This window comes from Salmo trutta, chromosome 15 (genome assembly GCF_901001165.1).
Source record: "Salmo trutta chromosome 15, fSalTru1.1, whole genome shotgun sequence".
NCBI classification, from domain to species: Eukaryota; Metazoa; Chordata; class Actinopteri; order Salmoniformes; family Salmonidae; genus Salmo; species Salmo trutta.
This window is the reverse complement of record NC_042971.1, coordinates 29,544,925-29,558,085: the sequence shown is the minus strand read 5'-3', so window position 1 is coordinate 29,558,085 and position 13,161 is coordinate 29,544,925. Positions and strand designations below refer to the sequence as shown.

Here is a 13,161-nt window from a genome sequence, read left to right as displayed (position 1 = left end):
AGTTTGGTACTCACCAAACTCAGATTTACTATAAGAAAAATTGGATTACCTTTGCTGTTCTTCGTCAGAATGCACTCCCAGGACTTCTACTTCAACAACAAATGTTGGTTTGGTTCCAAATAATCCATAGTTATATCCAAATAGCGGCGTTTTGTTCGTGCGTTCAAGACACTATCCGAAGGGTAACGAAGGGTGACGCGCCCGCGCGTATCGTGACAAAACATTTCAAAATATTCCATTACCGTACTTCGAAGCATGTCAAACTTTTATGCAATTTTTCTCGTAAAATAGCGATAATATTCCGACCGGGAGTCGTTGTTTTCGTTCAAAGACTGAAAATGTAAAATGGACTCTTCACGTGCACGCGCGCACCCGTCTCATTGTTCTCAGATCGACCACTATCCAAATGCACTACTGTTTTTCAGCCATGGACTGCAAAGTCATCATTCAACGTTCTGGCGCCTTCTGAGAGCCTGTGGGAGCCTTAGAAAGTGTCACGTTACAGCAGAGATCCTCTGTTTTCAATAAAGAGGCTAAAGAAGGCCATGAAATGGTCAGAGAGGGCACTTCCTGTTTGGAATCTTCTCAGATTTTGGCCTGCCATATGAGTTCTGTTATACTCACAGACACCATTCAAACAGTTTTAGAAACTTTAGGGTGTTTTCTATCCAAATCAAATTATATGCATATTCTAGTTTCTGGGCAGGAGTAATAAACAGATTAAATCGGGTACGTTTTTTATCCGGCCGTGAAAATACTGCCCCCTATCCATAACAGGTTAAACGAGTGTCCTGACTCTCTGAGGTCATTAAAGATCCCATTGCACTTATCGTAAGAGTAGGGGTGTTAACCCATGGTGTCCTGGCTAAATTCCCAATCTGGCCCTCATACCATCACGGCCACCTAATCATCCCCAGCTTACAATTGGCTCATTCATCCCCCTCCTCTCCCCTGAAACTATTCCCCAGGTCGTTGCTGTAAATGAGAATGTATTCTCAGTCAACTTACCTGGTAAAATAATGGTAAAATAAATATATAAATAAATAAAGAGAGACCTAAGACAACAACATAGCATGGCAGCAACACATGACAACACAGCATGGTAGCAACACAACATGGCAACAACATGGTAGCAACACAACATGGCAGCAGCACAACATGGTAGACGCACAAAACAGGGTACAAATATTATTGGGCACAGACAACAGCACAAAGGGCAAGAAGGTAGAGACAACAATATATCACGCAAAGCAGCCACACCTGTCAGTAAGAGTGTCCATGATTGAGTATTTTGAATGAAGAGATTGAGATAAAACTGTCCAGTTTGAGTGTTTGTTGCAGCTCGTTCCAGTCGCTAGATGCAGCGAACTGAAAAGATGAGCGACCCAAGGATGTGTGTGCTTTGGGGACCTTTAGCAGAATGTGACTGGCAGAACGGGTGTTGCATGTGAAGGATGATGGCTGCAATAGATATCTCAGATAGCCTGAAGCTTTGATATGTGCTGAGAGAAGGACAGTGTACCGTCGAGCCATACTCCCTTGTATGAGGTGACTACTTCAAGCTCTAAACCCTCATATGTAGGAATCATACCTGTGGGGAGAGGGGCATTCTTATCAAACCACATGACCTTTGTTTTGGAGGTGTTCAGAACAAGGTTAAGGGCAGAGAAAGCTTGTTCGACACTAAGAAAGCTTTGTTGTAGAGCGTTTAACACAAAATCCGGGGAGGGGCCAGCTGTGTATTAGACTGTATCATCTGCATGTACCGTAATTTCGGGACTATTAAGCGCACCTGAATATAAGCCGCACCCACTGAATTTAATTTTTTAAATTTTTTTAACATAAATAAGCCGCACATGTCTATAAGCCGCAGGTGCCTACATTGAAACAAATGGGGATACATTGAAACAAATTAACTTTACACAGGCTTTAACGAAACACGGCTTGTAACAAAAATAAATAGGCTTTAACGAAACACGGCTTGTAACAAAAAATAAAATATTAGCAGTAAGCTTTAGTTGTCTTTTTTGCACTGAGTCGATTCCTCACGCTGCTGTTTCCAACATCTTATCATCGACTCATTAAGACCAAGCTCCCGTGCAGCAGCTCTATTTCCTTTTCCAACAGCCAGATCAATCGCCTTCAACTTGAAAGCTGCATCATATGCATTTCTCCATGTCTTTGCCATGATGAGGGTGACAAAAAGTTGTTTGACCTTAACCCGTTCGTCAATTTCATTGGTCTAATGAAAGCTTCATGCCGCCAGAAAACTGAGCACGTCTCAGAATGTGTTTTAAAAAATAAAATAAAAATTTAAGTGGGAAAAATCCATATAATAGCCGCGTCATTGTTTAAGCAGCGAGGTTCAAAGCTGGGAAAAAAGTTGCGGCTTATAGTCCGGAATTTACGGTAAATAGATGAGAGCTTCCTACTGCCTGAGCTATGTTGTTGATGTAAATTGAGAAAAGCGTGGGGCCTAGGATCGAGCCTTTGGGGGTACACCCTTGGTGACAGGCAGTGGCTGAGACAGCAGATGTTCTGACTTTATACACTGCACTCTTTGAGAGAGGTAGTTAGCAAACCAGGCCAAAGACCCTTCAGAGACACCAACACTCCTTAGCCGGCCCACAAGAATGGAATGGTCTACCGTATCAAAAGCTTGGGCCAAGTCAATAAAAATAGCAGCACAGCATTGCTTAGAATCAAGGGCAATGGTGACATCATTGAGGACCTTTAACCTTTTTACAATTACCAACAAACGGGGGTGATCATTCTATAGTGGTCCCTGTTGCGTAAGATCAAACCGGTGTGATTAGAACGCTTGATTAGAACGCTTATTTAGAACGCTTATTTAGAGCATCCATTTTCGATTGACGCAACAATCAGCATTTGCGCTGGCAACAGAAACATTTTGCACAAACACGGTCTTTACAAAGTTATAGCCAGAATGTGATCAGTTTATTTTTGGATGCAATGTTCAGACATTCACAGAAGTAGCTACAGCATAACACAATCATCCAAACCGGAAAATGTAGGCTACATTTGTCCTAGCGCTAACTGAGAAAAGATTGACAACACAAACGGTCATATGTTTAAACTCTCAGCTGACAGAAACTACAATATGAATTAGCTAATAGCAATTACTATGTACAATTAATCACATCACAGGTGAGCTCACCATTGATCGAAATAATTGAGTAAAACACTTTCTAGAAATCAAAGTAATCCACGCCTGGAATGTTGTTTTTTCGCATCAACCAAAGATAAGAGGAGACAAGATGAGTTTGGTCTGTTTATAGTATGCATGTTGAAGGGGGTGTGTTGTCTACGATCATTCACTTCCCTGGAAGTTTACCTGAAAGATGAGTGAACCATTCCTTCACCTCATTATAACATCTTTGGTCTGACAGATTACGTGACACCCAGAATCCATTGTATAATGTCAACAAACATGGCGCCACACGTAGCTAGCAAATAGCTTAGCTCATTATAATCAGTACAACCTTCAAAAAAGTATTTTACACACATCATAGGTGTCCATTACAATATATGCAATAATTGGAATGAATTATTTGTCACCAGTACTTGTGAATAAAACTGTAAATACATTTTCCTACATACATACATACATAGTAACGGCTGTCTGAAGAGAGAGTAGACCAAGGTGCAGCGGAGTTAGTGTTCATCTTCAGGAATTTATTAACGACGAAAGAACACTATACAAAAAAAAACAAGAAAACCGACAGCCAAACAGTACTGTCAGGTGCAAACACGAACGAGACAGAAAACAATCACCCACAAAACCCAAAGGAAAAATAGGCTACTTATGTGTGACTCCCAATCAGCAACAACGAACTTCAGCTGTGCCTGATTGGGAGCCACACACGGACCAAAACAAAGAAATACAAAACCATAGAAAAAGGAACATAGAACGCCCACCCAATGTAACACCCTGGCCTAACCAAAAATAAAGAACAAAAACCCCTCTCTATGGCCAGGGCGTTACATACATACATACATACATACATACATACATACATACATACATACATACATACATACATACATACATACATACATACATACACACACACACACACACATACATACATACATACATACATACATACATACATACATACATACATACATACATACATACATACATACATACATACATACATACATACATACAGTATGCGCCTACAGTAGAAACGACAACACAATATACAGAAAATAAGGAACTTATTTTGATAGGAACGCACACATCCAAAGATATTATTTGTAAGGAAAACAACAAGGAAGGCAAAGCGAGCGCCTGCACAAATATATGCATACTTGATCTGCGCAAACATGAGTGAAGTGCGTGGGCTCTCCTGGAAGAGAGAAGTTTATCCGGCTCAGTAAAGCCTCAAACATAAACTGCCCGCAACGCTGAATGTGAATTAATGAGGAGGCGGAACACACCTCAATTCAAACTGTTGTTAGAAAATACAACTTGTTAGAAAATAATTTGAAATTGACTAGTTGAAACATAGCATATAGATAATTAGCAGGCAGTGCGAGTTAACTGCCCTGTTGCGTAATAATCACATTTTAGAACAGTGAGTGCATTCTGACATCACATGCATAAAACAACTCACTGGGGCGACCATTAGAGATATTTGGAACTCCCATGTGAAAAGGTTAAGGGTGCAGTGACACATCCATAACCTGAGCGGAAACCAGATTGCATACCAGAGAGAATACTATAGACATCAAGAAAGCCAGTCAGCTGATTATTGACAAGTTTATCCAACAGTTTTGATAAACAGGGCAAAATAGAAATAGGCCTGTAACAGTTAGGATCAACTTGATCTCCCCCTTTAAATTTTGGACGAACCGTGGCTGCCTTTCAAGCAATGGGAACCTCCTCAGAGAGGAGAGACAGGTTTAAAAGGTCAGAGATAGGCTTGGCAATGATAGGGGCAGCACACTTAAATAAGAAAGGGTCAAAACCATCTGACCCAGATGTTTTTGGGGGTCAAGTTTAAGGAGCTCCTTTAACACCTCGGACTCAGTGGCCGTCTGCAGGGAGAAACTTTGTAACAGGGCAGTGGAAAAAGAGGGAGGAGCATTCTGGCTAGTGGCATTAGAAGGGATGGGAGATGAGGAAATGTTGGATGGGCAAGGAGGCATGGCTGAGTCAAATACGAATCCTGACTTAATGAAGTGGTGATTAAAGAGCTCAGCCATGGTCTCGTATTATTCTGTATGCAAATACAAGACACTCGTATGGTATGTATTCACTTGTGGATGTCCATCACCAATTTTGCATGATATGTTATGAATTACAATTTGTATTTCATGTCTTTTTTTACAATTGGAATTTTACAAAGCGTACAATATGTTACCAATTTGCAAAACAGACAATGTTATGAATTTTCTAAACATATGATTTGTTACGAATTCTAGCTAGGTGGATAATATTAGCTAGCTTGCTAACATTAGCTAGGCTAGGGGTTAGGGTTAAGGTTAGGGTTAAATTTAGGAGTTAGGTTAAAGGGTTAAGGTTAGGGTTAGGGGAAGGGTTAGCTAAAATAGTTCATGTTAGGGTTATTGTTGGGGGAAGGGTTACCTAACATGCCAAGTAGTTGCTTCGTAGTTGCAAAGTACAGTGAGGGAAAAAAGTATTTGATCCCCTGCTGATTTTGTAAGTTTGCCCACTGACAAAGAAATGATCTGTCTATAATTTTAATGGTAGCTTTAATTGAACAGTGAGAGACAGAATAACAACAAAAAAATCCAGAAAAACGCTTGTCAAAAATGTTATAAATTGATTTGCATTTTAATGAGGGAAATAAGTATTTGACCCCCTCCCAATCAGAAAGATTTTTGGCTCCCAGGTGTCTTTTATACAGGTAACGAGCTGAGATTAGGAGCACACTCTTAAAGGGAGTGCTCCTAATCTCAGTTTGTTACCTGTATAAAAGACACCTGTCCACAGAAGCAATCAATCAATCAGATTCCAAACTCTCCACCATGGCCAAGACCAAAGAGCTCTCCAAGGATGTCAGTGACAAGATTGTAGACCTACACAAGGCTGGAATGGGCTACAAGACCATCGCCAAGCAGCTTGGTGAGAAGGTGACAACAGTTGGTGCGATTATTCGCAAATGGAAGAAACAAAAAAGAACTGTCAATATCCCTCAGCCTGGGGCTCCATGCAAGATCTCACCTCGTGGAGTGTCAATGATCATGAGAACGGTGAGGAATCAGCCCAGAACTACACGGGAGGATCTTGACAATGATCTCAAGGCAGCTGGGAACATAGTCAACAAGATAACAATTGGTAACACACTACACCGTGAAGGACTGAAATTCTGCAGTGCCCGCGAGGTCACCCTGCTTAAGAAAGCACATATACATAACATTAGCCATCTAGCTAGAATTTGTAACATATCATATGTTTTGCAAATAAATTTGTAACATATTGTACCTTTTTGCAAATTCAGAACACATAATACAAATTGTTATTCATAACAAATCATACTAAATGGAGTGTCTCGGATTTACGTACAGAATAATACTAAATGCTCTGAGACCAGGTTGCCTGGTTGGGTTGCTTCCACAGACCCTCTGTGATTTCCTCAATACTCATACACTTCCTCATGACAGCTCTGGCCATACACAACAACCTGGATCTCAGCTATTTGAAGTCCTCCTCTCCCTCTCTCCCGCTCTTTCTTTCTCTCTCAACCCCTCTCTCTTTACACACAAATAGCCTACTCTCTCCCTCACTCAGACTTTCTCTCGCTCGCCCATTCTCTCTCTCTCTTCATACTTGGCCGAGCTCAAAAGAAGGGGACATAACAGAATGAAAGGAGATGGATTTTTCAACGAGATGTGAGGGGAAAGGTGAAATTAGCAACTCTTAGCCCACGTTGCCCCGATGTGAAACGACAACCTTAATTGTTCAACAGAATGAATGAATAAGAGCGGCGTCTATCAACAAGGTAGGTTATGTAAACTGGCTTCTTTTTCCCCGGACGTTAGACTGGTTTTGTGGTGACTGAGAAATTACGGATAATATAAGTGGGGGAGTAGGTGATGTTACATAACACATTGCACCGTTTTCCCTTTTTATCTTTCGTAAATTGTACAAGTGAACAAGAGTATCCAGTTATCCTTACAATGAAAAAGCAACAAGCTTTGAGTGTGAAGTCTCGTTTATAACATGCACTTGCCGCACGTGAATAAGGAACAGTGGAACCTTATACAGAGGGTTTCCACATGCTCTCTTATCTAGCCTTGCATTCTCATTTGTCAGACATTATTAACAGTAATTGAATAACGTGTGTGCTTTATCAGAAAAATCTGTCAAAAGAGTATTTCCATAGATCTGTGTTGGCTACTTAGCCTATAGGCCTATGTTCCACAGAATATTCATGAAGCACTTTATTTTCCTTGAGGTCTGTGGGTTAATTGTGTTTTCAACCTTTCTAATAATGTTAGTATACCATAAAACAAAAACATTTAACTGTCAGTTATTGCATTTTCCATTAAATTGCGTCTTGTTCTTTCAAACACAGGCCTGCCATTTTTTTATGTTCTAGAATATAATCTTATTCTAGAATCACCTTCTGTCTAGAGAATAATTTGTTATTAAATTTGTGATCACGACAATAAAGCATGCTTGTCATCAAAGCAAATGCTGAAGGGGCCGGCTTGGTGAAGCGTTGTTGCTAATGAAGCGATACCTATTATTTTCTGGATAAGAGCTCCCTCCATCTCCATGGCGACGTGGAGATCTTACATTCTAAACCATGGAGTGTGCGCGCAGCTTTCTCGCTTGAAGGGGGATCGGTTCGATGGCAGGACAAAGCGAAAGGTAGAGCCCTCTACCTTGCGAAAGAAAAAAAAACGATAGGATCTGTCTTGGGGACGAAAAGGGGAACAATTCTGAGACACAAGTCATCTTCATAGGAAAGAAGCCGGGTGAGTGAACTGAGTAAGGTTAGACTATTGTTTAAGAACAATGCCTGTTGCTTTCTATAGGCTACCCTATCCTGAGAAATGTCCGTTTTTTAGGCTATAGGTCTAGCCTCCTTTCTGCAGCAGCGCAGCCCAGTGGGCATACGATGTGATAAAGACGTATGTTACTGGTTGAAATATGGTCGGGGAGGTCTTATAACCAGATCACAACCAAACGTTTTTTTGACGTCATGAAAAATACATATTATTTTGGGTGATATCTGTTTTTTGGTTGAAATATGATTGAACTACTGACCAGTTATCTAAACGCTACTCAATTAAAATACACCAATCTATATAAACATGTGCATAGTGTTTGTAAGCCATGCACCCAATGCAAATAAGACATTAGAACAATTACAATTATTACAGTTGGAGTAATGTTCTTTTTCAGAAGTGTTTGCATGATTCAGCTTAGCACACTTGGCAAACAACAGCTGGCAGAGGGCACCAAAGCAGGTTAGGGTCTCGTGGCATACTGTACCCAGTCAACATGCTGGGCTCGACCCTATTCCGATTTGAGACTGCATGGACTCGGAGGGCTTCATGCAGGCCAAGCTTTTCCAGAGTCTGGCAGAATGATATTACTCTGGGCTCCGGTTAATGGTACTCTACCCGAGTCCACTTCAGCTTATCCGGCCCAATTCACTTTTTCAGGAGTAGGGTCAATTGAAGTTTTTATTCAGCAGGTGATGAAATACCAATTTAAAAAATAACAAATAATTGTGATATTTCACCTCCAGGTCATCGAATTTGATAGGTCATTAAAAGCTAACATTAGTGACAGTCTCTGCGGTCTTATAGCTATCAGAAATTATCCCTAAATTATAGAATCTCCGATGCTATAAATGCTTTTGCTTTTACTACAGGCTATGGCAGTGTTTTTCATTGTTGCAGGCCACCCAATTGAAAAGTGCACCTTCACTTCCATAACATTTGTTCTTGGCTACCAGCATGGAAGATAAATATGCACAATAATGCAAAAATGCACTGCAGTTAAAATGCGGTAAAACTGCAGTACATTGAAATAATGGTTGTTTAATGAATTATATCTGGTAGTTTGCTGTGTGTGTTGGCTTCTAATGATAATCTTTTGTTGATGTTAATTGCATTGTTTATTGTGGTGCACATTTTCTTCTGTTCCACTGAATGCTATTTGCTGTTCTATTATGACTAACTACATTTGCTTTCAGAATTGAACAAATAACACATAGGCCTATGTTTTTTATTGCAATATCCTACTACAATCCTCCAGGATTTACAAAACCCTATTGTTATCCCATTTATTTCCATCAATAATTACAAAAGCATTATTGCACCTGAATTTGACCCTGAGAATATGACAATTGTATTTTCCCTTAAAGCTTTTAAGCAATTAACATAATGCATGCAGTCATTTTATTTTAATTTCAGTAACTAATTAAGGACGTAGGCATATCAGTTCCAGCTAAAACTTGGATTGGAATCTGTGCCTCGCGCAGCAATGGATCTGTGAGCGCAGGCAGCCTGCTTGCTCGAGCACATCAGTTTCTCGAAATGTACACAAAAAAAATGAAAAGATTAGACTGCTAAGTGGGAGTCCCTGTTCTCCTGCATTCTTGTTTTATTTTAAAGCGGCGGTTTGTTGGGGAGAAGAACATCAAGAAAAGTGTTGCTAGCTAGCTGGCTAGTTTTAGCTAGCTAATGTTAGCTCTCTGGCTAATCCTCCATGGACATGGTAAGTTTAAATTGTTACCTGTTGTAGCTAGCTAGCTAACATTTTGACATTTTGATATCTGTTTAGTTAAAGTGGAATTGACAGCTTTTTAACTACTTTGCAGATATGAAACAAACAGACAATCATATCATCCCAAAATTGAAAATGTCCAGTTTATGCTACAAAACCAACTTTATAAAAGGTATTAAAAATAGGTTATATTTGCCTTAGCATTTCATGATGTACACTAAGGCATTATTGGCAGAATAGATGGATGCAGTTCAATGCATGATTAATATAATTCACCAATGCATTTCTTGGTAGTCCAAAAACTATTGCTATCAGGTTTAAATCACAGCTGGCCTGGTATATTGTTTGCTGCCTCCATTTGGGATGCACTGTTTCAGTTTCAATGGCTCAATATTTAGTACAAAAACAGATGAATGTAACTAAGGCTGGTAATGTCAATACAATCAAACTAGCAAGGGCAATGATCACAAGTCAGTCATAATGTGGCTAATCGGCTAGCATATCTATTTATGTAGCAAGCTAAACGTTAGCTAGATAGCTAGCTTGCCAGCTGCTAGGAGGATGTCATGGCATTGGATGAGTGAGTGACTTTTCCCCCTCATATAATTTTTCGGTGGCTATACTGTACACAGCTAGAGATGCAGGTGTAATTTGGTTAGCTAGCAATAACTTGAAGGACTGTTATCCAGTTAGCATATCGCTTGAGTTTGCAATTTCACTCTGGCTATCTACTCTGATTTCAGAGCACTCTCGCTGTGTGGCAGAGCGCAGAATAACTGATGAATTTACGAAGCACAACACCCACTGAATATGACCGACCAGTGTCAGTAAACGTAGGAAAAGAAAGTCATAGTTAGCCATGAATACTCTAGATAAAATGTAAACAGCCTGACCTGCTCTGCTAGGGCGAGTAAAATGGTCAGTAAGGTGTTCTCTCATTTGTGTCTGGAAATAGCTAGCTAGCAAGCTAGCCAACATTAGCCAATTAGCTTTGGGTACTTGGTTGGGACAAGCATGTATTGTTAGCAGGCAAGCTGAAGAAGGAATAGTAGGCTACAATTCCCCACTGTTTATCAGTGCAATTTTGACTGTCAATTAAATGAACAAGTTTGAGAGGGTTTATCTAATGTTCCTTCGTTAGATTTTAGCTCATCTTTCTCTGGCTAGCATTAGTTGTTGATCTTTTTGTTGTTGGTGCATAACTGAGGGAGAGAAAGCCTAACTTTTCATGGTTGTTTGATCGATAGGACTGTTATGTTCCCAAATGTAAGAGGACTCCCACGTGGTATTGACATATTTGCAGAAATGTATTTTGTGACTTTTTGAGATGCGAATGCGTTTGAATGATCTTAAGTCTTGCTGTTGCAACTGCCTGTAAACTAACAGTCCAATTCGAAGTGAATGATGGCAGGCCTGTGTGGAAAATACAGGTCTACTGTAGCTCTGATTGGCTATGGCGCACCGGTCTGCGTAGACTCTGGTCCTGGACGAGACAGATGTTTTTTATTAGGTTTTATTTACTGCAGTAAATTGTCCAAACACACGGCCGCTTTCCCACTCTATATTGCTATAGAATTTTCACAAATGCCTTAGTATACGTAATTCCCAAACATTCTAAGAATGTATGAAAATGACAATATCTAAGTGCTCGCTTGTCAGAATAAGTTTGTTTAAGTTTCATATTCTTCCTGGGGGTGTATATGAACAGATTTTAAGATTTTATGTTGCTAAAATGCTGTCAGTTCCACTTTAATGACAGTACATTTTTGTATCTGTGTGTATTCTCTCTCTCTCTGTGTGTGTGTGTGTGTGTGTGTGTGTGTGTGTGTGTGTGTGTGTGTGTGTGTGTGTGTGTGTGTGTGTGTGTGTGTGTGTGTGTGTGTGTGTGTGTGTGTGCATAGTTTCCATTAGCCGGTATTAGCCAGGCTTTTGGCAGATAAAAAAATAGAAAAGCAGATAAACAAAATTGGTACTGGCCAATTGTCTGGGAAAAGAAAAAAATCCCATTGTGAAATAATGCTTTTTAGCCTATTCATTGATGTAAATACCAGTCGATGTAAATACATTTGACCAGTCATGCTTATCGGTCTATAGGTTAATAGCATACAGATACAGAGCCTTAGAGCGGAAAATCTGTCACACTGCGCAACAGCTACAGTATCTCAAACCACTTTGTAATGAGCTGGAGGCAGTATGCATTTTGAAAACATATACTTAATGGTTGGAAACCTGGACGTTTTATTACATATTATGAGGCATGTCTTACCTTGCTTCAAAGTAACCCAGCCAAAATCAGACCATATCCGTGGAGGCAATTATTTTATATCAACTTTCTTTCATTGTCCAGTAGCCAAATGCACAATCCTAGCACCCCATGTTAGTTGTTGAATATCAGATCTTCCCTCTTTCTAAATTTAGAAATTATATTTTAATCTCTGTCACATGAAATCACTGGCTTTTGACAACTGTGTTTTCCCACTAACATTCCCGCGTAGCCTACTGCCTTGTGCACATTTTTGTTGTTATAATGTGAAGAAATAATAGATTATCAACATTTTAAGCTAAACATTTTGATTTGTTGCATCAGACTCATTACTTTTTAATGTTTTTTTTATGTAGCCTAGGCCCACTGGTTGTATGCATTTTGGACCTATCGTCCCACAACTGTCCCAGAGTCTGTTTGGAATAGACTATTTCTTTCTCGACAAGTTGCCCAATAGAATAGGTCAACTTTTCTACTATGGATGAGAGCCCACACGCGTCACTGTCTGATTGCTGTGATAGAACCAAAGGACACAGCAGCCACCTACCTGGGATAAATAGAAATACAAATAGTTTTTGACTGATAGTCAAATGTCCGGCGCCTCATTTTGGTATCGGAAACCCTGGTTCTGTTTGATTGAGAGAGATGATTATGATGATCACAACAACTTATTGAAAAGATTTTCATCATGTCAACATTGTGTCATGCCAGCTATGTGTGTGTGAGAGTGTCTGAGAGAGAACGAGAGAGATTGTGTGTGTGTGTGTGTGTGTGTGTGTGTGTGTGTGTGTGTGTGTGTGTGTGTGTGTGTGTGTGTGTGTGTGTGTGTGTGTGTGTGTGTGTGTGTGTGTGTGTGTGTGTGTGTGTGTGTGTGTGTGCGCGCGCGTGTGTGTGTGTGTGTGTGTGTGTGAGAGAGAGAGAGAGCGAGAGAGGGAGAGAGAAAGATGGTTGATGAATACACATATAGGAAACATTGATTGTGTGTGTGAGAGAGAGAGAGAGAGAGAGACATTTTAAGCTAGCCTAATTCTTGAAACGTGTACCCCCCATTTGGATGTGAAGTGTTTCTTGATTCATCAGGGATACTTGTGTTTTGTATTTGACAATACAATACATTTTGCCTATCCCAGCTCCCCCTCAACACTCATTCTAATGTTAC

At 40.1% G+C, this 13,161-nt stretch overlaps 1 protein-coding gene across 6 annotated transcripts in view; it reads left to right on the top strand.

The window, feature by feature from the left end:
- Nucleotides 1-6,604: 6,604 nt before the first annotated feature.
- Nucleotides 6,605-13,161, top strand: part of LOC115148764 (G protein-activated inward rectifier potassium channel 2-like) — a 110,043-nt gene continuing 103,486 nt past the window's right edge. For 2 of the 6 annotated variants that reach the window (XM_029690969.1, XM_029690970.1), the window contains exon 1: nt 6,606-6,995. In XM_029690969.1, coding sequence (XP_029546829.1) covers nt 6,968-6,995 — 28 coding nt within the window. In that variant the 5' untranslated portion in view covers nt 6,606-6,967. Of the gene's footprint in view, nt 6,996-7,466; nt 7,978-9,627; nt 9,731-13,161 lie in introns of those variants that run through there. The other 4 variants (XM_029690972.1, XM_029690971.1, XM_029690968.1 and 1 more) reach the window with 3 other exon arrangements.